The sequence below is a fragment of the Stegostoma tigrinum genome, chromosome 31 (genome assembly GCF_030684315.1).
Source record: "Stegostoma tigrinum isolate sSteTig4 chromosome 31, sSteTig4.hap1, whole genome shotgun sequence".
Taxonomy (NCBI): domain Eukaryota; kingdom Metazoa; phylum Chordata; class Chondrichthyes; order Orectolobiformes; family Stegostomatidae; genus Stegostoma; species Stegostoma tigrinum.
In genome coordinates this window covers 10,534,872-10,558,722 of record NC_081384.1, presented here as the reverse complement: position 1 = coordinate 10,558,722, position 23,851 = coordinate 10,534,872, and the positions used below count along the sequence as shown (strand labels likewise).

Sequence of the window (23,851 nt, the reverse complement as noted above, 5' to 3'; positions counted from 1 at the left end):
CTCCACCTTCTCAGGCTTATTCTGTCACTTCAAATCACCACATCCACTTTTAATTTTTCATTTATTCTTTCATGGGATTTGGGTATCCATGACAAGGCCAGCATCTTTTGCTCATCCCCAATTGCCCTCGAATTATGCAGCTAGCTGGACCATTTCCAAGGCAGTCAACTCATATCACTGAGGATCTGAAGTCTTGTAGGCCAGACCACATATCTGGTCATGCCTGGTTTGGAACAAAAGGAATATACAGCATAGGAACAGGCCTCGCAGAGCACCAATATGGCACCAACATGATGCCACTCTAAACTGAAAACTTTTCGTTTCTATGTGGTCTCTATCCCCCTTTTCCCTGCCACTCATATGTCTGTCAAGATGCCTCTTCATCATTGCTACCCTCTCCTCTGGTAGTATGCTCCAAGCACTTAACACCCTTTTTAAAACCTGCCTCCCACATCTTCTCTAAACTTACTCCCTTATTACCTGAAACCAATGTCCCCCAGTACCTGATATCTGTACCCTGGGGAAAAATAAAGACTCCAGCTATCCATTCTATCACTGCCTCCCATAACATTGCAAACTTCTATCAGGTCACACCTCATCCTTTGAATTTCAAGTGTGAATAAACCGAGTTTGTCCAATCTCTCCTCATAGTTAATACACTCCAAACCAGGCAACCTCCTGGTAAACCATTGCTGTACCATCTCCAAAATCTTCATATCCTTCTAGTTGTGTGGCGAATAGGATTAATTAATTTTGACCAGCTGGGATGGTTGTTAGGATTTGAGCCCATGTACCGAGCGCATTAGTTGGTACCTATGGATTTTTGCACCAGTGACATTACCATTACACTATGTCCCCAAGGGGACGAATTGTCTGCAGTCATAGCTAGATGGGCAGCACAGTGGCTCAGTGGTTAGCACTGCTGCCTCACAGCACCAGGGAACTGGGTTCAATTCTACCCTCAGGTGACTGTCAGTGTGGAGTTTGCACGTTCTCGCCGTGTCTGCATGGGTTTCTTCGTGTACTTCAGTTTCCTCCCACAGTCCGAAGATGTGCAGGTTAGGTGGATTGGCCAGGCTAAATTGCCCATAGTGTTCAGGGAGGTGTAGATTAGGTGGGTTATTGGGGGATGCTCAGAGGTTCAGTGTGGACTTGTTGGGCTGAAGGGCCGGTTTGCACACTGTAGGGATTCTATTATCTAGCTTAGCCAGGGCTATCTAACTAAAGACTGACAAGATACAGATATGTCATGGGTCAGGAAGGTGCTGTCAATGACCTCTTGTGGCAGAGCAGATTACAGATGGTATACACTGTGGTCCAGTGGTTGAGGTGATGGTGATGGATGGGGGTGTTGATGCAGTTGGCTGTTTTGTCTTGGATGGAGTCACACTTCAAGTGTTATTGGAACCGCAGTCACCCAAGCAAGGTGAACACATTCCATGACATTCCCCCCCTCACCTTTGCTTTGTAGAGTGGTAACCAGGCCTTGGAAAGTCAGGAACATAGTGACTTGCTGCAGAATTCACTGCATCTGACCTTGTGGTCCCATTATTTAAGTTTCTGATCAAGGATATTCCTAGTATGTCGATGGTTGAACATGCTAATAGATGGCCCATCTCTCCCCAAAGGGGGATGGTTGCCACCAGCCAGGTGCATTCCAGTTAACAGCAGAGGTGGTTTCCCAAGGTGCTCATGATGTTGGTGCTTTTAAACCTGCAGCCAAGTGAATGCCCATTCCCAACCGGCCTCTCACCTGTCCAGAGAAACCAATAACAGGAACACAGCAGAGAAAAACTCCATGAGACCGATTCCTTCCCCCATAAAGAAAATCCTTTTTGAAGTGATCCACACGCCATCACCAAGCTTATTTTGTAATGGGTTAATGGAATCACTGGAACGTTAGATCATCTCAAAGTTTTGAGGGAAACAGATCATTTAATCTAAGATAACACCATGTGAAGGTGAAGAAGGGTCCCAACCTGAAATTTCAACTTTCCTGCTCCTCTGATGCTGCTTGGCCTGCTGTGTTTGTCCAGCTTCACACCGTGTTATCTCAGATTCTCCAGCATCGCCAGTTCCTACTATCTCTGTAACTCATTTAATCTGAGTTTGCTGAATGTTTTGGAAAATTAGTATTTTGTCACAAATTTGTGTCTGATGAAGCACTCATGTTCAATGGGGAGCCACATCCTGTTTATATAAGGCTATAATTCCAGCAATTGCAAAATATCTTTTAAAGAAAACCAAAAGGCATTTAAGGCTTGGAACTAGTATGACACTTTGAAAGCCTGAAACACTTGTAGTATTTTGCTGGTATCTTGGGCAAGCATTAAGTGTGCTTTCACGGCATGTGCGCTTTCTGGTATGGAGCCAAGGAAGTTAGCATCAGAATTGTGGAAATTGACAGGGATCCAGATCCAAAAATCTGATCAATTAGTTTTTCAAATTATACTCAATACAGTCCTCAAAATGCACGCACCCACCATCACCAGATCTTGATTTTTTTTTGATCACCCACAGAGGGGATGTGGAAGTCACTAGCTATGCCTAGACATAAGTTAACATCCTTCACACTGCTGTGGGTCTGGAGGCAGAAGCTGGCCAGACCTGGCAAGGAAAGCATACTTCTTTGTAAAGACCAGATGGTTTTTATTTCCACAACAATCAACAAGGTTGCCATTATAGGATTACAATCAGAGAGCCATAGAGCTTTTGCAGCATGAAAAGGGTCTCTTCAGCCCATTATACCTGCATCAGTCATCAAGCATCTAGCTAGTCTAATCTCTTTTTCCAGCACTTGGCCTGTCCGTAGAACTGTGAAGTAATTGCATTTCAAATGTTCATCCAAATATTTCTTAACTGTCTTCTGGGTTCCTCCACGTACTACCCTTTTAGATGTTGAGAGTTCCTGATACCCACTGGCTGAAAATATTTTTCCTTAAATCATCTCTGAATTTCCTTTCCTTAAAACTGCTCCACATGGTTAATGACCCCACCACGAAAGGAAAACCTTCTACTTATCTAGGCTGTTCATGCTCCTCAGATTCTCCCCACAGACTTCTCTGCTTCAAGGATAACAACCCCAGTGTATCTAGTTTCACTTCATAGGTGACAGGTAACATCAAGGTGAATCTCTTCTGCACCCTTTCTAGTGCAATCACATCCTGCCTGTTGTCTGGCAACCAGAACTGCACTCTAACTGTGGCTGAACTAGGACTATAAACAGCTCCATCATAACTTCTTCGCTCTTGGAGTCAATGCCTTAATGACTAAAGGCAATATCCCATTCAAATCCGTGCAACAGCCCGGGACTCTGGATTAGTGGTGTGGTAACATTACCACTAATCCACAGTCTTGCCGAAATATGCTCCATTTCGACTGGCTCACTGATGCTGCTTGCTTCCGTCCTAGACGTTTACAATGTGTTTGCACTTACCTGCATCCGCACTGTTCTTGGTTGTCTCCAGCAGTCCCTCCAGCACGTGCTCCACAATGTTCTCGGGGGTGTCCGAGAGATGCCACAACTTACTGCTGAGCGTGGACCCATTGGGGCTGATTTCTCCCGACGACAGGGAAGGACTGGTCAGGTCGTCCTCCGTGTCCGTCCATTTGCTCTCCAGGCATCCAATGTCTGGGCTAAACTCATCTTTGGGGCTGGGGCTGTCACTGCTGGAAACCGCATCCTTCAGGAACGGGAGTATTTTGGAAGCGCTCGGCCGTCGCTTCAGGGTCCCCGGGAAAATGCTGTCCTTTTCCACACGGCTTCTGGTCAGGGTCGAGGTCTGTTTCTTCAGAAATTTCTCAATCTGCTTCATCCCTGTCATCGTCATGGAATACTGATCGGGACTGAAGGAAGGATTTTCAGCGAGTCTGAACGCCTATGTTTTTCGGGGCGGGGCTCTACCTCATCGTGAAGCTGTTTGTTTCAAACTAAGGCGAACACAATGCTGGAGGGCAGTTCACTCCCATTGACTGTTTGAAGCAAAACAGGAATTTCCATGGCAGTCTGCAAGCTGATACTAGTAGGTGAGAGGGAAAAAAAAAGGCAAAAACAACATAGCAGTAATCAGAAAAGGTGTTCATCAATAAAATGAGTCCCAAACCTTGAAAATAGTAGAAAGGGAGTTACCACAGACTCAACTGCCTGACTTTCAAAGTCCTTCTCAATTTAACCCCTTAAATCCTCCCCTCATTTGGTTACCTTTCCTTCGCTCCCTCCCACTGCCATTCACCATTCTGTATGAATGGGCAGCTAAGATTTGCATTTGGATCGCACAATCCGTGTCTGCAAAGCATCCCAAATTCCTTTTCAGATAACACCAAGTTTGACATCTGACTGCTATTATAATGCACTGGAGCTGCTTCTCAGGTCCCACTCGTGCTGCTCTGTAATGAGGTGCCAGGAGGAACAGAATCTCAGGGTAAACTTATTGCCAAAATTTTAAACCCTCCCAGGAATGACATTTACCCCCCCTTACCCAACATTCACTCCCCATTAGCTACTCGCAAATCTCCCCAGCCCATGTTGCCAGCCCGAGAACAGAAACACAGAGGTTCAGGGACAAACCTGAACTTACAGCATCACGCAGCACAGTGTTGATACAGGATTAACCGTTAAACCTCCGGTTCCACCTGACAACTTATGATAAGATTTGTTAGATATTTTTGTTTCTTGGGGTCCTGCCAAACAAAGTAACCTTTGCTTAGAAAATCCCAAATCCAATCGTAGAATTGTTACAGTGTAGAAGCAGGCCATTCAGCCCATTGAGTCCACACCGACCCTCGGAACAGCATCTCATCCATACCCACACCCCTGCCCTATCCCTGTAACTGTATTTCCCATTGCTAACCCACCTAGCTGCAAATTCCGGGACACTGGGCAATTCAGCACAGCCAATCCACCTAACTGGCACATCTTTGGACTGTGGGAGGAAATCCAAGGAATCCTGAAGGAAACCTACGCAGGCACAGGAAAATGTGTAAACTCCACACAGATCTTTGCTCCAGGGTAGAATTGAACCCAGATCCCTGGTGAGTTGAGACAGTAGTGCTAACCACTGAGTCACTGTGCACTTGTGTGTGATTTCTGTCAATGTGACTTACTTCAAGATGCTGCAGAAGCCTGTAGGACCCATTGTGTTCTCTCCAGCTCCATCATGCTTAATCACAATGCAATCTCTTTGTTTACTACTCCTACATGAGGTGCAATCCTCATGGAATGACAGCTGAAGGACAATATTTACCAGATTCCAGGATTATAAATTAGTCAGGATTCCTGCTCTTGATTACAATTCAAAGACTCTTGCTGGAAATGAGCACAGAATCATGAAATCTTACTGCACCTAAGAGATCACTCGGCCCTTCCTGTCTGTGCTGGCCTTTTGAGAGCTATCTAATTAGTCATGCTCCCCATAGCCCTGTTATTTTTGTCCCTTTCAAAAGCTACATCCAATTCCCTTAGGAAAGTGACAGCTGCATCTGCTTCCACTGCCCTTTGAGGCCTTGCAATCTAGATCATAACAACTCACTGTATTAAGAACTCACACTGAACAAGGGTAAGTTCAATTTGGATGCAAGATTACACCCCCCCCCCCACCAAGAGGCTGGATAGTGACCTGTTCAGCCTCATCATGTCAACTAGTCCCTTGAACAAGTTCCCATGGGATCCAACATTTTTTAATCAACCTCAGCACTTTCAGGACAGGAGAATAACAACGAGGGACAGTCATAAGCAAAGAATTTACATTGTGATTGGGCGTGGTGGGCTTCGCAATGGGTCCTGCAGACTTCTACACAAGCTTGAAATTGGTCACATTGACAAAGGTTACACAAGGTTGCTCCTCGCTACCCTTTGTCTTGCCTTACCACTTGGGGAATGGGGGTTAGGCTGGAAGACGGTGCGAGAAGAAAATGCCTGACCCCTCACTGTAAATGATGGATAATGATTTCACAATTAGCAGGAGGAATTATTTCCCTTTTGCAGCCATTTCTCCACATTATCTACATTCTTCCCGCCATCCCCTCACCATCCCATCCCCACAAGAGTTAGGAAAACATACTGAGCTTAATTTGACAAACTGCTGGATCAGCTTTTTTCCCGCTGACATGCGCTGCATCAATAACACATCACTGCCTTATTCAATAGCCTGGCAAAAGCATAGACACGAAAGAACAAATTCCAAAATAACTGAACAGGGTGTATGCTGAATATTAACAAATATTAATTATTCTTGATCACATCTCGATCATCACTTTGAATAGCAATTTGAAGCTACTGATATGAAAAGCAAGTTGTTTCATTCTGATTAACACCTTGGTATCAGAAAAGTTGCCAGTTTTGATACAAATACCATTGGCAATCAGTACTCCTCGTTTCACTGTTATAGTTTTCTATAAAGTCATCTTTTCAAACTCTAATGAACGTAGCAGAAATATAATTTGGGGCAGCATGGTGGCTTAGTGGTTAGCACTGCTGCCTCACAGCGCCAGGGAACCAGGGTCGATTCCACCCTCAGGCAACTGTCTGTGTTGAGTTTGCACATTCTTCCCACGTCTGCATGGGTTTCCTCCGGGTTCTCCAAAAAAGTGTGCAGGCTAGGTAGATTGGGCAATTTAGCCTGGCCATAATGTCCAGGGATGTGTAGATTAGGTGGGTTTGGGAAATGGGTCTGGATGGAATGCGCGCTGAGGTCCAGTGTGGACATGTTGGGCTGAAGGGCCTGTTTCCATACTGTACAGATTTAATGGATATGAATACCAAGTAAAGAAATTGCTTTATTTTATTTTTCAGAAGGCAGAATGAAGGCCAGATGTTTTAGTGCCTCTCTCTTGTGCAGGACAGAAGACCAGGAAAATCCCAGACACACAATCTTAAAATCAGCTCAGTAAGTCAATTGTAAGACAGAATAAGACAAGTGGCTTCAACACACCTGGGCTTAGGTGTGAGAAGAAAATACACTTGCTCACACCTAATCATTAGCCAGTGACACCAAACTGATATGTGGATATTAGATAAGTACAGGTTCTAGCACAATGATATGGTGCAAAAGCAGTCACCCAATGGTTTTATAGATGAAGAAGAGCCATTGGATGATTATACTATAGAAATCTCTGGAACTGAACCCACTAATGATTCAGTATCTTCAGGACAGGTGAGGAGACAGAAAAAAGAAAAAGATCAAAAGATATTTGATCTTAGTTGGTCTGATTATACTGTTTTATTCCTCTAAATTCCATCATTTCAGGTAAAGTTTTGACTCAGTCTCACATTCTTGGTCTTTCCCCTGATTAGCAACTCACATCTCATGCTATTCCCAATCAGAACCTCCACATTCCAACAGACTACATGTCCCGCTAGCCACTCATTCATCCAAATTAGTTCATGAACAGATTTGAGAGAGGGTGAGGCCACTTTATCCCCACATTCTTCTCCCTTCTGATACCCTCAATTTTTAAAAAATTAATGCAGGGGAAAATGTGTTGCTGACTGGGCCAGCAGTTTGGCTCATCCCTAGTCACCTTTGTAAAGGTGATGGTGAGCTGCATTCTTGAACCACTCCAGTCCATTTGGTGCAGGGACAGGCGCAATGCTTTAGTAAGGGAGTTGCAGGATTTTGACCAAGTAACGGTGAAAAAGTGGCATCACGGGAGTCTTTAAAATCCATCCCCAGCCTTAGTATGCGCCATGTTCTCACCATTCTCAGAGCAAAGCAGTTTTCTTCCCCAATTCTTAACTGAATTTATTAATGCTGCAAGTTGGAATTACGTATTTGTTGCCTGAAGAACAACCATCACAAGAGAAGTGTACAACAAATACATTTCTGTTCCAAAATGAATGAATGTGAGGGAGATTTGATGGGTCCTGCTGTTCCATGTACAAACTTGTCTAACTAAATTAATGCTCGGGTGTGGAATTTTGAAGAGGTAATTGACATTTTTTTTCTCCCAGCGCTGTTTATAGAGGGTAGAGGTGACTAGGTGTTGAGTCTTGTAATGAGATATGTTGTTTACATATATCTTGGCATTTTTAGAATTTTGATTTCAAAATAGAGACATAGTTTTTAGTTACTTCTGCGAAGGGTTGCTTTAAATAAAAGAAGATCAAAGTCCTCCCAGAACAATGACTAAATCCAGCATATTGTCAGAAAGCTAGTAACTCCAAGTTTAGAGTGGGAATGAATGAAGCTTACACAGTTGGGTGTACAATAGGTAGGGTAAACATGTAAGGCCATTCGTTTTGTTTAATGATCTAACAAAACAATAACTCAAATTTCTCTCCACAGATGTTGCCAGACCTGCTGAATTGTTTTTAGCAATTTCTGGCTTGTTTCTGACCCAAAGTTATTTAGTTTTTTTGTTTGGTCTTCTCTTTCTCTGCAATGAAACCCCGCAAGCTGTTTAATCTTTCCAGATATATTCACAGTCTCAGCTCAGGCACCAATCTTGAAAGTACTTTTGGAGCATTTTTTTTCTGTATTCTTTCCCCTTCGCTAGATATTAATCATCACTCTTTTACATTCTTTCTTGCTGAGGATCCACTTGCATCAAATAGTATTCAGGCCCTCTGAGTAAAGTAGTAGGTTTAAAAAAAACCTCCATCTACTTTCACAATTCCACACGCTAGTACAAATTTATTTTGACAGGTCCATACATGAAGCAGCAGGCCCATCAAATCTCCCTCGTTTCATGTTCCTTTTATAAACTACTACAGCAAAGCAGATTCTTCAGGACATTAGTGAGACTATTATCCTTCAAGAACATTTGTTCGTATCACTTTTCCAGGACAGAGTACAAAAATATTTTATCTGGTGCACATTTAATACATGGTTTATATGCTTCAGGCAAAGGAAACCGATAGGTTAGGAAATATCTTGGGGAAAGCAATGAAACATTTTGACTGGCACAGAATTAGAATGATATTGGGCAGCAAGCTATTTAGTCCATTATGCCTGGACTGGCAAATCATTGTCTTTAATAACAGCCAATCAATAGTTTGCTTAATATATTAGTGCTTTTGCAAACTTGATCTACCTAAACAATTTTTTAAAAAATACATGCTTTTCTCCATAGATGGAGAATGTTGATTAGCTCACTTTCTAAACAAGAGACAATTTTATTGTCATTGGAATTTTGTAAAACTCTTACACAAAACCTTCACTCAGTAAGATGCACCAGCGAACAACAAAGTCTTGTTTGTGACTCAGTTAGTCCCCCTGAGCCAGACATCCCACTCCAAGGACTTGAGAACAAACAGTTCAAAGTGGCACTTCAGCACAGCACCATGTACAACACTTCCTGTCAGAGGTGCAATCTTTCAGACGCGCATTAAATCTGCGAGCCTTCTCAGGTGGGCAGAAAACATTCTATGGTGCAGTTTTGAAGCAGATCAATGGTACAAGCCAATTTCCATTTGTATGATTTAAACAGATTATTTACTTCCTGACTTTTCAGCAGGTCACGCACAAGCTGGCTATTGTTTTGCAAACATTGCAACAGTGACGCCACTTCATCGGCAGCAAACAGCTTTTGAATGTACTGTGATTGTGAAAGGCTCTACCCAAATGTAAGTCTTTCTTTCTAACGATACACAAGCATAAAAAATAATTAACGTACAGCATCCCAGTGAAAATAGTGTCCAAGCATTGAATCTGAAATGTAAAAAAAAAAGCTACTATCCCAATACAACGCTTAGGATAATATTAGATTCTATCTTAACAGTCATGGCTTGGCATCAACAGCATGAAGCAAAGAGATTTTCACACCAATGACAATCTTCTTGCGAACAGCTGTTCAGTGAAAAGGAATAGAAATAGAACTAAAACAGGTAATCAAACCATGGCTGGCCCAAGGGACTTTGGCACCATTGGCAACCCATGAATACAGAGCCCTTCCACATTCAAAACAGAGAAAAATGAGAAATCTAGAATCAAATTCTACCTCTACTTACTTGTTAAAGCTGATTCTGATCTGGCTCTTCCTTAAAGCCTGGTGTCCTTGGCGACCACCCAGCTTGTCTTTAGAATCAGGCCCAGTCTGGATCAAACCATTAGGATGAGCAAATGTTCATTCACGATAACAGTCTTACTATTTAGAGGGAGGTCATGGCCTAATGGTATTATTGTTATTATTGTATTAGTCCAGAGACAGGCAATGTTTCAGGGACCTGGGTTTGAATCCCACCATAGCATGTGATGGAATTAAATTCAATAAAAATCTGCAATTAAGACGCCTAATGAAGACTACCAGTCTGTTGTTGATTGTCAGAACAACTAGTGTCCTTTAGGGAAGGAAATTGTCATCCTTAACCTGATCTGGACTACCTGCAACTCCAGACCCATAGCAATGTGGTTAACTCTTAACCACCAATGAATGCTGGCCTAGCCAGAAACACACTCACCCTGTGAATGATCTTTAAAAAGTCCTTAGGAATCTCCTTTACTGTAGTGGTTTGTAAAAAGAACATTAAAACACCTCAACACTTAGAAGAAAGTCCACATCAATGACATGTTCCTTCCCCAATATCTTCCTCCCTATCTCGGAGTATAATGCAAAGTATACAAATTCAGTGATTAACATTCCCAAATGGAATATATTTTAAAAATTCAAACTGTTTTGTGTAATCAATGTAAAGATATGGACTACTTTTAATGTGGGAAATGCACTAAAATAAATGCAGTGATGCACTAAAACAGCATGGCCTTCCATATATCAATTAAATATCAGTTTTGGCATTTACATTGACAGTAAAATCTTTGGTTAGCTCTTAAATCAGGAAAACATTCAAGGTATGTTTTGCTGGTGGCTGCCTACCTCACTAATGAGCTTACTATTTCCTGTTGCCTGTGCAATCCCAAATGCAGTTGTGATCTTTACCTACAGCTGTATTAAAACTGGCCTGCTCCTTTAAGTGCTCATGGTAGTCTAAGAAAGGACAGTCTTGCTACTGAAAGAGTCCAGTGAAGTTTCACTAGACTGATTCCCAGGATGAAGAGGACTAGATTGGCTGGGATTGTGCTCACTGGAATTTAGAAGAATGATTGGGGCGTGTCTCAGAAACATGTAAAATCCTAATGGGACTGGACAGGTTGGATGTGGGAAGAATGTTCCTGATGTTGGCAAAATCCATAACTAGGGGTCACATTCTAAGTACCAGGGCCAAGCTATTCAGGACTAAGATGAGGAAGAACATCTTCACTCAGACAGTTGTGAACCTGTGGAATTCTCTCCCACAGGCAGCTGTTGGGGCCAGCTCATTAGATATATTCAAGAGGGAGCTGGACATGGTCCCTACGGCTAAAGTGGGACACTGAAATTGCATGATCAGCCATGAACACATTGAATGGTAGTGTCAAATTGAAGGGCCGAATGGCCTACTCCTGCACCTATTTTCTATGTTTCTATGAAACTAGCCAGTTCCTTTAAGTGCTCATAGCACAAAACAGACATTATCAGGTAATTCCAAGAGGATGCAAACTCCTCATTTTTTAAAAAAAAGACTACTTTTGTACGCAATAGAAAGAAACATCTGAAGTGTGACAAAAAGCAGCATTTGAGATGCGATAGAAACTGTTATCTAAATTATCTCAGAACATGACGCCTGCAGTATGACAGACATGTAATTGATGTCAATTTTTTATTTGTGAGTGGAGCTGCTTACTGTGGGTCTAAACGTTCATTGTTTTAGGACAGAACATGACATCCCATGACTCAGATGGAATACTACACTGTTGACATGTGGATGTATCGGACGCTGCTTGATTTTCTAAACTGCAAGCTGTAACTATTCCATCATTCTCCATCAATTTGAAGCAAACTGTTCGTACCTCGATGTGCACACTTTCCTTTAAAAGTCAAAAGGTTTCTTTTGAAATGAAAGTTTCACAATATGTTGGAGCAACTGGGTTTCTATCATTTAACCATTTAAAAAAATCACAGGTGTCACAATGAATGCATAAAGAATGACGGGAGTACTCACAAGCTTTGCAGAGAGCAAGGGAAAAGCACGAATACAGATATTTATAACAAGTTAAATGAAGAATTATTAATGGAGTATAAAATTTCAACTGTGGAGCCCTGATTTGCAACTTTTTTAAAAGAAATTGCAAATGTGTCAGAAATATTTCATGAATATTCAGCAATGCATTGCATTTCTAGTTCTGCCAAGGTATTATGCAAACATATGGAGCCTATTATTGTAAGAGTTGTGAACTTAAACCCAGGTATGGGGTGGGGTGGTGGTGTTAAAAGGAAATCCTTCTGGTGCATGACAGCAGCAGCAAAAGATTGTGCATCCTGCTGATCTGGTGCCCCTTTGATTTCACAGAAATATTTTACAAGTGAGATTTCATACAGCTCTTTGTCAACAAGGAGCAGGGACAGGCCCTTCAGCCATCCCATCAGTCCATAAGATCATGGCTGTTGGAATTATCCACATTCTTAGCTCCAACAATAAGCTTTCACTTCCACACTCATCAAGAGTCGGTCTATCCCTGCCTTAAAATTATTCTAAGACTATATTCCTCTTCAGTCTTGCGCAGATGACACAAAGCCCGGCACCTGGTAGTCAACACACTCCCTCTTCTGTGGAGAACATCAATACCATCTCACTATACCATCCCCTATGATCATTACACTTCTTTATTGTGCCCCTACCTGACTAGCTTCTTCTAGCACAACACTATAATTAGTTTGCTCTTTCAACCTGTAGACCCCACTCTCATCCAGACCAGCTGAAAGCACCTCAGGCCTGTCGGATGACTGCAAAGGCTCCTGTACTTGGTACTCCCCTTGCCCATCTCATCTACAGCCAAACTCTCCTGACCCTGCCACTTGACTCAGTCAGACGACCCTATGCCAAGGGAAATGACTGCCTCCTGGAACAAAATATCCAGCTAACCTTGCTCCTCCCTGAGATGTCACAGGGTTTAGAGCTTGGCCTTGGGTTCAGGAATGCAGTGCTAAGGTTCCTGCAGCTGCAGAGACTTAGTGCAGACATGTCTGCTCTGGGTTATAACAAAGTGTGAAGCTGGATGAACACAGCAGGCCAAGCAGCATCTTAGGAGCACAAAAGCTGATGTTTCAGGCCTAGACCCTTCATCAGAAAAGAGGGATAGGGAGAGGGTTCTGCAATAAATAGAGGCGGGGGGGGGGGGAAGGCGGATTGAAGGTGGACAGTGGAGAAGATAGGTGGAGAGGAGACAGACAGGTTAAAGGGACGGGGATGGAGCCTGTAGAGGTGAGCATAGGTGGGGAGGTAGGGAAGGGATAGCTCAGTTCGGGGAGGACGGACAGGTCAACGGGGCGGGATGAGGTTAGTAGGTAGGAAATGGGAGTGCGGCTTGAGGTGGGAGGAGGGGATAGGTGAGAGGAAGAACAGTTAGGGAGGTGGGGACGAGCTGGGCTGGTTTTGGGATGCAGTGGGGGAGGGAAGATTTTGAAGCTGGTGAAATCCACATTGATACCATTGCGCTGCAGGGTTCCCAAGCAGAATATGAGTTGCTGTTCCTGCAACCTTCGGGTGGCTCCTCAGGAGGCCCAGGGTGGACATGTCGTCTGAGGAATGGCGCTGGGTTATACTTCCATTCAGCAGCTCCCACATCTCTGCAGTCATGACACAACATAGGCAGTACAGATGACCAGCCTTAATCAAAATTCCAAGTGCAGCAATTTGAAAGTTAAAATAGAACACGTAGTCAATACAGGATTGTCTCTTAATTAATTCAACAATTTTACAAGGATGTAGGTGGAGGCGGAGGGGGCAGGGGAAGAAAGGCAAGTTTAAAGATCAATTCTGCTTGGTTCCTTTAATGACATTGGTGTATTGCTCAATGAGAGGATTCATTAATCAATGGAAGGTCAGGCAGGGCAGGAATACTGCAATGTATCTGGAGTGAAATGATATTTTAAATATTCTCTTCTGTGAAACACTTCAATAAACTTTAAAATGCTTACCCGTTAGTTTTTGAGGTTTGATGCCGTGGAAGGAATATTTTCCCTTTGATGTACAAAGATGGAAGTGGAGAAGGATATTGAACAAAAAAAAGTGGAAGAGAGCAGTTATGTCATATTTAAATGGATTGCCTTCCGTGTATGTATAATATCACGTAAGTATATGTTGCAACTATTTTGTGTGCGCCAAATTTCCAACTAAATTGCGGCACAGTGGCTCAGTGGTTAGCACAGCTGCCTGACAGCATCAGGGACCCGGGTTTGATTCCAGCCTCAGGTGACTGTCTGTGTGGAGTTTACACGTTCTCTCTGTGTCTGCGTGGGTTTCCTCCAGGTGCTCCGGTTTCCTCCCACAGTCTAAAGATGTGTAGGTTAGGTGAATTGGCCATGCTAAATTGCACATAGAATCCAGGGATATCCAGGGATAGGTGGAGGAGCCATGAGAAATGCAGGATTACAGGGATAGGATAGAGGTGTAGATTTAGGTGGGATGCTTTTCGGGAGGGGTGGTCAGATTCAATGGGCCCAACAGCCTACTGCGACCCTAGGTATTCTTTAATTCTCGGTAGAAAGTTACGCATAGAATTTTGGATAAATTGGAATCTGTAGATTGGAAACATAGGTATTCTATGATTCTATGAAATTGGATATTCGGTAAGCCTGTTGTTGACTATTGATTAAACCATAAAGAGATAAATATTTGAGTGTCCTATTGGTTTTCAGAAGACTAATCTTCCTATGGAAGTATTTTATAAGATACTTCTAATGTCTACAGAGAATTATTTGGCATACAATATTCCTTGTTCAGATGAGATGTTGAAATAAGATACTTCTATCTGACAGGGCAGAGGGTAAAAGATTCCAAGGTACTAATTCAAAGAAGAGTTTTTCACCCTGATGACTTGTCCAAAATTTAACAAAATATTTTGCATCAGCCAATTATGGCACACCTCCAGGTCAGGTGGGGATTGAACCCACACCTCCTGGCCCAGGAGGTAGAAACACCACCACTGCACCACAAGAACCATCCCTCTCAACCAACATTATAAAAACAGAGATAACAGTGTGGAGCTGGAGGAACACAGCAGACCAGGCAACATCAGAGGAGCAGGAAACTTGACATTTCTGAATTTTCTGAAGAAGGATCCCAGTCTGAAACAGATAGTAGCAACTGCTGATGCTGGAGACTCTAAGATAACAAGGTGTATAGCTGGATCAACACAGCATTACAGGAGCAGGAAAGCTGAAGTTTCAGGTCTGGAAGGGTCCAGACCTGAAATATCAGCTTTCCTGCTCCTCTACTGCCTGGCGTGCTATGTTCATCCAGCTCTACACCTTGTTATTCCAATCTGAATCACCAATTTTCCTGGTCCTCTGATGCTGCCTGGCCTGCTGTGCTCCTCTAGTTCCACACTGCGTTACCTCTGACTCCAGTGTCTGCAGTTCTTGCTATCTCTTATAAAAACAGCTCTGTTCATCATCACATTGGTGTCACTGGGAGCTTGCTGTGCATAAATATTTGGCAGTGTTTCCCACATTATGCCAATGATCATACTTCAAAAATGCCATAAAACATTTTTATGTCCTAACGTTGAGAAAGTCACTGCAGAAATTGCAAACAAATCTTCTTTGTCTGGAAACCTTGTGACGGCTTACTTGTGATGCCTTAAGGAAGGAAGAGAAATTGTTAGCCAATTCATAGGAAACGTTCAATTATCATGGAGAAAAACTTACTTTAAAAGCACCTGCTTTGTAATTACACAATGTGCTCAAACCAAAGGTTGTTTTTCTTACTTCAAAGTGGCTCAATTCTTTGTACAATTCCCAAATCATCTACATTCATAATCTTTGTAACTGTCTCACTGTTACTATTGGGTTGACGTAATAGCTATATTTAGCTTAACCTACTGAATGTAATTCATGAATTTATTTGATTTACTTAATAGCTAGATAAATTTATGGCCTGTACCCTAATTAATTTCTCATTAACTTCTTTAAAATGATAATAGGAATAAATTTTAAAACTCAGCCAGTTCTTCACTTAGTTAAAAATATTTCTGCTTGAAATTGGCTGGCACCAGAGGAGAGCACTTTCATGAAACACAATTGCTTATCTGATCAGGGCAGCACATCGGCTCAGTGGTTAACACTGCTGCCTCACAGCCCCAAGGACCCGGGTTCAATTCCAGCCTCAGGTGACAGCTGTGTGGAGTTTGCACATTCTCTCATGTCTGCGTGGGTTTCCTTCGGGTGCTCCGGTTTCCTCCCATAGTCCAAAGATGTGCATGGTAGGTGGATTGGCCATGCTAAATTGCCCGTAGTGTTCAGGGGTGTGTAGATTTGGTGGGCTATGGGGGGATAGGTCTGGGTGGGATACTCTGAGGGTGGTTTGGACTTGTTGAGCTGAAGGGCCTGCTTCTACACTGTAGGGATTCTACGATCCTCTATGATGATAACAGCAATTTGAACACAAGAAGACTCTCAAAATGACCAGGGTTACACCATGAGACAATGTCAACAGGCATCCCACAGGTCAACATGGCAGCCAATGAATGTTGAACGAGAATTCAAACACTGGCCAATTTTCCTCATCTCATCTCAGAGGACATTAAACAGGAGTAGATCATTCAGCTCCTTGAACCTATTCTGACATTTAAATTAGATTGTGGCCATTCTGTAACTTAACCTCCATCTACAACGTGGTTCCATGACAATAAGTAACCTTGGAACACAAGAATAGTTCAGTCTGAACTTTTAAACTGACTCTAATCGCTAATATCACAATTGCTGAACAGAGGACCCAAAAAGCTGAATGTGCCAGCAAATGACCTGTGCTGTTTCCTTTCATGGGCCATACCCACTCTTGCCCAGAACATGAACTTTGGCAGAGGTGGTATTGTGGTGGGATTCAGGTATTATTCACAAATTTAATGCTGTCCCTGCCTCCAAGTGGGCTACCAGAGAAACTAAAGTTTCCACCCTATAACTCTACGGGGAGGGAGATGGTAAGGAAAAACAAGACCATGCTTCATCAATAATACATCTTTCTTTTAGGGCTCTAAACTGCAGTTATTTATCTCCTCTTCACCCTAGAATAAATATTCACACAGTTTTCTAAAAGGGATATCATTTGTTTCACACAAGTTATTTGGTATTGGGGGATCTGACAATAATTGTATTATTCCCCTAACATTTTTGTCAGTGTGCAAAGGTCATCCTGTCATAGAAAGTCAACTCACAAAGTATAATTGCATTGAATGCATATGATAGCATTTTTAAGCATAACTCTCCCATTTCTGATGATGACTATGCTCCCTAAGAGGGCAGACATGTGATTCAGCATGAACACACATGGGCTGAGCCATCTAGGACAGTGGTGAGAACGCACATGATGTCGGTGGAACTTCCAGGAGTGATGGGCGGGGGGGGGGCACGTTATTGTTCACATTTCAAATTGATTCAGTGCAAACACAGCTAACTGCATCATTGTTAAAGATGTTGCCTGGCTGGTATTACAGTACATCTCAGTATACAACCACCTCTGCAGCCCTGATTCTTTCCTTCAAGCTAAATGGCACAGTTCAGAGGATGAGCTGGAAAGACTTCAATGAAGTACACATAATGAAGGGAGTGCCCAGGATTATCGCCAAAGGCATACTTCAAGGAGTGCTGAATAGTGGCATCAGGTATAAAGAGACAAGAAAGGTTCAATTTTTTAAATCTCTGTCAAATCCTACCTAAACAGCAAAAGAAAAACGTTATCCTCAAAGCCCATTAAGAGAAACAAAAGAAGTCATTTCTTTGAAGGGTTGTATAGTGCTAACTGCTGTGAACAAATCAAGAGTACAGCTGCTTCCATCTGAATCACTGAAGTGAAGCAGCAGGTTGGTACTTGCCTGCATTGCCCAGTAACTGAGTATGGGGCAGGTGTTTGGAGAGAGTGCCTTGTTTATCTGAACACAACTGACAATGCACAGCAAAACCTGAATTCCTAACCCATCAAATTTCTGACTAATAAAACACCAACATGATGGAGCTAATCATCTCAAGTGGCCATGTGCAGTGATTGACACCAGCACAGGATCAGCAATGGAACCTTCCGAATTCGGAAAGACAGTTAACGTGGAGGTAAAGAACTGTGTAAGGCATTAAATAATCAAAAGCTCAAAGCCTAAAATGGCAAAGAACACTCTTGCAGCATCCTTAACACGGTTAAATGACCCAAAGTGCTTCAAGATGTCCAAGACAAACTTTTTCTGATGAAGGGCCTAGGCCCGAAACGTCAGCTTTTGTGCTCCTGAGATGCTGCTTGGCCTGTTGTGTTCGTCCAACTCCACACTTTGTTATCTCGGATTCTCCAGCATCTGCAGTTCCTATTATCTCTGCTCCTAGTCGGAGTTCACGTAACGTCACAGTGAACATGAAAATGCTGGCAGATTTCTGAGTGGATAGCAATTAATTCTCCAATCATGTGCCCTGTCAGGAACCTTGTCAAAAGCTGTGCTAAAATCCATGGTTGATCACAGACATTACCCTCATCTATCTTCCTTGTGACCTCCTCAAAAAAAAGCTCCATTAAGTTGATCAGACACAATCTTTCCCATAACATCTGATTATCTTTGATGACTCCATGCCTTTGTAAGCAATGGTTTATCGTGTGTCTCGGAATTGATCCCACTACTAAGGCTACACTTGCTGACCTGTAATTATCTGGACCTTGGCAATGACCAGGGTCCCAAAACTGTAAAACATATTACATAACGCACCATTTGAGCCAAACACTGACATGACAAACAGTGTGTATGAATGTAGTTCAATTTTGTTGTGTCTGGTTTCAGAACAGCCTGTTTAGATTGTAAGGCCCCTATCTCAGCACGTATGAGTTGGGTGAGAAAGGAGGCTAGTTGATGTGGAAGCAGATTATAATACATGGCAGCTTAAGCCTGAAGGAAAGAATATGTTTGGAATGAAAACAAACTGAACAGTGGAATAATGTTGTGCCATGTGAAGACTTTCACAAACATGTGGCTCAGCACATAGGAAACTAGACAAACAGAGGGAGTGTCACTACAGAATGGAGATGTCAAAACAGAATAATAGATAAGAGGGATGGAGTTTAAACACAGGGAGGCTATGATGCAGCTCTATAGGGAGCTGGTGAGGCCACACCTGGAGTACTGTGTACAATTTTGGTCTCCTTACTTAAAAAGGACTTACTGGAACCTGAGGGGATACAGAGGAGGTTCACTAGATTGTTTTTGGAGTTGAGAAGGTTAACTTATGAGGAGAGTGGAGATCTTATAGAAACATAAAATTATGAAGGGAATAGAGAAGATTAGATGAAAGCAGGAAAGTTATTTCCATTGGCAACTGAAGCTAGAACTAGGGGGCTTAGCCTCAAAATAAACGGGGAGCAGATTTAGGACTGAGTTGAAGAGGAACTTCTCCAAAAGGGCTGTGAATCTGTGGAATTCCCTGCCCAGTGAAGCAGTTGAGGCTATTTTATTGAATGCTTTTAAGGCAAAGATAGGTAGATTTTTGAAGTGTAAAGGAATTAAGTGACCGGGTGGGCGAGTGGAGATGAGTCCACAAAGAGATCAGCCATGACTTTATGGAACGGTGGGACAGGCTCGAGGGACCAGCTGGTCTACTCCTGCTCTGATTTCTTACGTTCTTATGTCAGGACTAAGTTATTAGGCTGAAGTCAAAATTGAGACAGGGAAAGGAGGGATTCAAATACTATGTGGTCTAGGTTCTGAAATGGAATAAAGAATGATCTGTATTCACACTGAGACCCAAGGTTGAAATCGGGATTTGTAATGTATTTCCAGATATGCAATATTTTGAATATTATGTAAACCATAATTATAGATGGAGAGTGACTACTGGCGCTCGCATTGATATACTAGTCAGGGGTATTAAAATTAAACAGTTCAAGGAGTATTTGGATATTTGATCTAAAAACATACAGGATACCATATGATAGGTGGTGCAATATGGAATGCCTGTTTTGAAAAGCAAATTACCAGTTTATACTACTCCATAGTGTAAATTATTTGTGAAGGAGAAACCTTCCCTCCATTTAATTGTGAGCAGCAGCCATCTCATAAATTGCAAACTCCAAACCCTGAGGCATATGGCTTCTCAAAACTGAAACACGACACAATACTAATGTGGTACCAGAGAATTGTAGGCTTCTACTGTTGTATCTTGGCTTAGAATGAAGTGAGGGATAGGCCTGCTGTCCAGCTTCACACTTTGTTATCTTAGCATGGATTTTAGCACAGCTTTTGACAAGGTTCCTAATGGTAGACTGGCTTATAAAAAACAGCTCATAGGATCCAGGGGAATATAGCAATCTGATTCAAAGTACTCAGACAGGAGTCAAAGAGCTATGATAGATGGGTGTTCTTGTAATTGGAACACTGTTTCCAATGGAGTTCCACAGGGGATAGTACTATGTACCATGGTCTTTTTTTGTGGAATATATCAACGATGTTTGCAGATAATGCAGAAATTAGTTACATGATTGAAAGTGAAGGGGGAAGCTGGAAGCTGCAACAAGCTATTAAGGAATAGGTCAGGAATTCAACCCGGAAACCCTGAACTCATTTAAAAGGTAACAAAGTATGGTGCTGGATAAACACAGCAGGCCAAGCAGCATTAAAGATGCTGCTTGGCCTGCTGCGTTCATCCAACTTCACACTTTGTTATCTCGGATTCTCCAGCATCTGCAGTTCCCATTATCACTTATTTAAAAGGTGTCTGGATATGTACCTGAAGTCCTGCTACCTCCAAGGATATCATGCAAAATGGGATTAGGTTGGATGTGTTTTTTATATAAGAGGCGGCAGACATGACGGGCAGAGTGGGGTCCTTCCATGCCACAACATTTTCTACATTTTCTAAATATATGAAAAGGAGAGAATGTGTATGGATATGAAGTACCTGAATTGGTCTTTCAGGAGGCCAACATGATGGGGTTAATCGTCTTCTTCTGTCCTGTAATGTGTCTGTTGATTCTATTTTATTTTGAATAAATGGAAGAAGCCTTTCCAAACATTGAAGCTCACCGAATTCAAACAGGCAGGTTAAATGACAGAGAACATTCGATAATAATTTAGCATATGAAGGACTGTTGTGCTGATAACTAGATGTGTTCACTTTGAATTAAAGTCTGTAATTTAGCTTGGGGAGGTTGTGTATATAGTCACAAAATTAATTTTTAGTGACACAGAGACATAGGGATGGCGTTTCAATATAGCTTCTGTGGTTTTGTGTTTTGTAACCATGAGGTTCACAAAGACAAAAAGAAAATCCTCTCAATTAACAGCCACATGGATGTAAAAATACAATCCCAAGGGTGCTTTTGGAAGAGGCGCAGAATAGTTCTCCCTGATGTATTGACCAATATTTATCCATCAGTCGATAACACTAAAAATACTGAGCTGCTCATTTTCTCAGTGCTGTGTGTGAAAGCTTGCTGCATGCTAATTGGTCGCCATCCCATTCTATAACACAATGATGGCCACACTGTGAAGGTAATTCATTAGCTTTAAATGGCTTTCGGTCATCAAGGGCATTGTAGGCATCTTGATATAAATCCCTTCTTTTTCTCTGCAAAACCAGCATATTGCTCTTTCTCAATGTATTGACACTTAAACTCCAAAACATTGAAGTATCCAATAAACTGTATGCTTCTTAAAATTCATGACAGAACTTGCTTCTTTAATCCATTTGGTTGAGAAGAGCAGAAATAAAACAAAAAGAAACACATTCCAGACCTTTCTTCTAAAAAAAAGTTCAAGACTACTTTCAATTTAAGGATTTCACATGACTCACGATATGTGCAAGTTAAAAGGAATTTACCATACTCTGAGGTATAGTATTACTAGCCACTAATCCACTACAGTTCCCGTCCTGTTGCAACATTTCACCTTAAATTTAATCTTCCTCCACCCATCTCTGAAAATCCCCACCCTTCACACGAAGGTACTTATTGTACTAAATAATCATATTGTTAATAGTAACTGTGTTTCTTCCAGTAGTCCCGAAACCTCTATTCAGAGGATATATGTACGAGCAAAATTCAAAGTGTTGTCCCCAATCTATACTCAATTAGGGCATCTTGGCATGAATCAGGCATGAAAACTAAGAAAAGAACCCTAGGCTTAGAGCAGAGTAAATCAACTAGGGTTTTTGTGGTAGGTGCTATCCAGCAGTTCCTACCAATAGTCTGTGTACATTGGTGTGGGGTTAGGGCACAAGATCAATCTCTTCTTGGTTGGCAAGCAGTAGAATAATCGAGTTCCAATTTTACAGTTTATGGTTTTCCTCTGATGATGATTTTACTGTCTTCAGTCCCACACACTATTATCCATATCACAGATGCACACAGCAGGAATTAAACCATTTAGCCCCTCGTGTTTTGAGCTATTCATTCATGCAACCACACACTTCCCGTCTAATAGGACCTGCAGGTATTTCCTGTTCAGGCATTTATCAAGTTCCCTTTCAATGGTTAATACTGAATCTGTGTCTTCACGTGTGTAACCGAAAGGTTGGAAAAGAAAAAAAACCCAAGAGGCACCTCTACACCTTTGAAGTCATTAGTATGAGTGGTGATGAGCTTGACTGGGATCTGACTAAAAGGAAAATAGCAATTACAGACAGGTTGGATCTATTTTGAAGACCAGTCAGCCGTACCTGCAGAGATTGGTGATGGGATCTTTCTATTCATGAAGTAGATAGAAATTTTGCAGATGACACCAGGATCTGTACAAATATCTGTGGCTGATGCTCAGTTTGTTGGAAGATTGGGCTGAAGACAAATAAATAGCATGTAATCTGAAAGTACACTGTTGGATGCTCAAATTGAATATTTTCTTGAAGGAAAAGCATCAAATGAAACAAAAACAAAATCGGGCATTCTTGAGCATACATTTCTAAAGGTGTAGGAATAATGCTGTGAAATGGTAGTGAAAGTGATAAGTTGTTTTCATAGGATAACTGATAATGAGTGAAGGCTTCCTTTTCTGCCTTTGTAAAAAACATTGGTCAGACCTCATACCAAATCATAGAATTTTACCGTACAGGAGGACTTAATTTGGCCCATCATGTCTATACTGGCTCCCAAAGTAGCTACCCAGCTAGTCCCAGTCTGCAGCCCTATCTCCATAGCCCTCTAAGTTAATTATTTTCAAATAAGTATCTAGCTCTGTCTTGAAACCTCCTATGGAATCAGTCTCCAACGCTGTCCCAGGCAGCACACTCCAAATCCTAAAGACTGTGAGTAAAGAGGTTTCTCCTCATTGCACTCTGAGCTCTCGAACTGACATTCTTGAAATTGTGACCTCTAGTTACTAACATACCAATGAGTGGAAACATGATATCCTTTTTTACCCTGTCAAAAATTGTTCATAGTTTTAAACACCTCAATAAAGTCAGCTGGTAATCTTCTCTGCTCCCAGGAGAATAAACCTTGCTTCTCAGATCATTTTTTTTAAAATCTAAAATTCCTCATTCCTGGGATCAGTCCAATAAATCTTTCCAGGGCTTTAACATCCTTCCATAATTAAGGTGCCCAGAACTGCACTCCAAATGTAGTCTGACCAATGATTTGTAGAGGTGTTGCTTTTATACTCTATGCCTCTATTTATAAATCTAAGGATTCAATAAGACTTCTTAACAATTGTTTTAATTTACCTGGCCACCTTCAGGAAATAAGGCACTTGAATTCAGGCATCCCTCTGTTCCTGCACTCCCCTCAAAGTTGTACCATTGAGTCTGTATTGTCTCTCTGTGTTTCTTTTACTGATATACAATATCTCCTATCTGCCTATGTTGAATTTTATTTGCCAGGTGTCTGCCCATTTGAAGTCGCTTATCGTCATCTTCACAATTC

The 23,851-nt window shown here is 41.9% G+C and overlaps 1 protein-coding gene across 3 annotated transcripts in view; it reads right to left on the bottom strand.

The window, feature by feature from the left end:
- rapgefl1 (Rap guanine nucleotide exchange factor (GEF)-like 1) overlaps positions 1-23,851 on the bottom strand; it is a 106,884-nt gene that overhangs the window by 72,877 nt on the left and 10,156 nt on the right. For all 3 annotated transcript variants that reach the window (XM_048560265.2, XM_048560263.2, XM_048560264.2), the window contains one exon: positions 3,437-4,019. In XM_048560265.2, coding sequence (XP_048416222.1) covers positions 3,437-3,830 — 394 coding nt within the window. In that variant the 5' untranslated portion in view covers positions 3,831-4,019. The remainder of the gene's footprint in view (positions 1-3,436; positions 4,020-23,851) is intronic.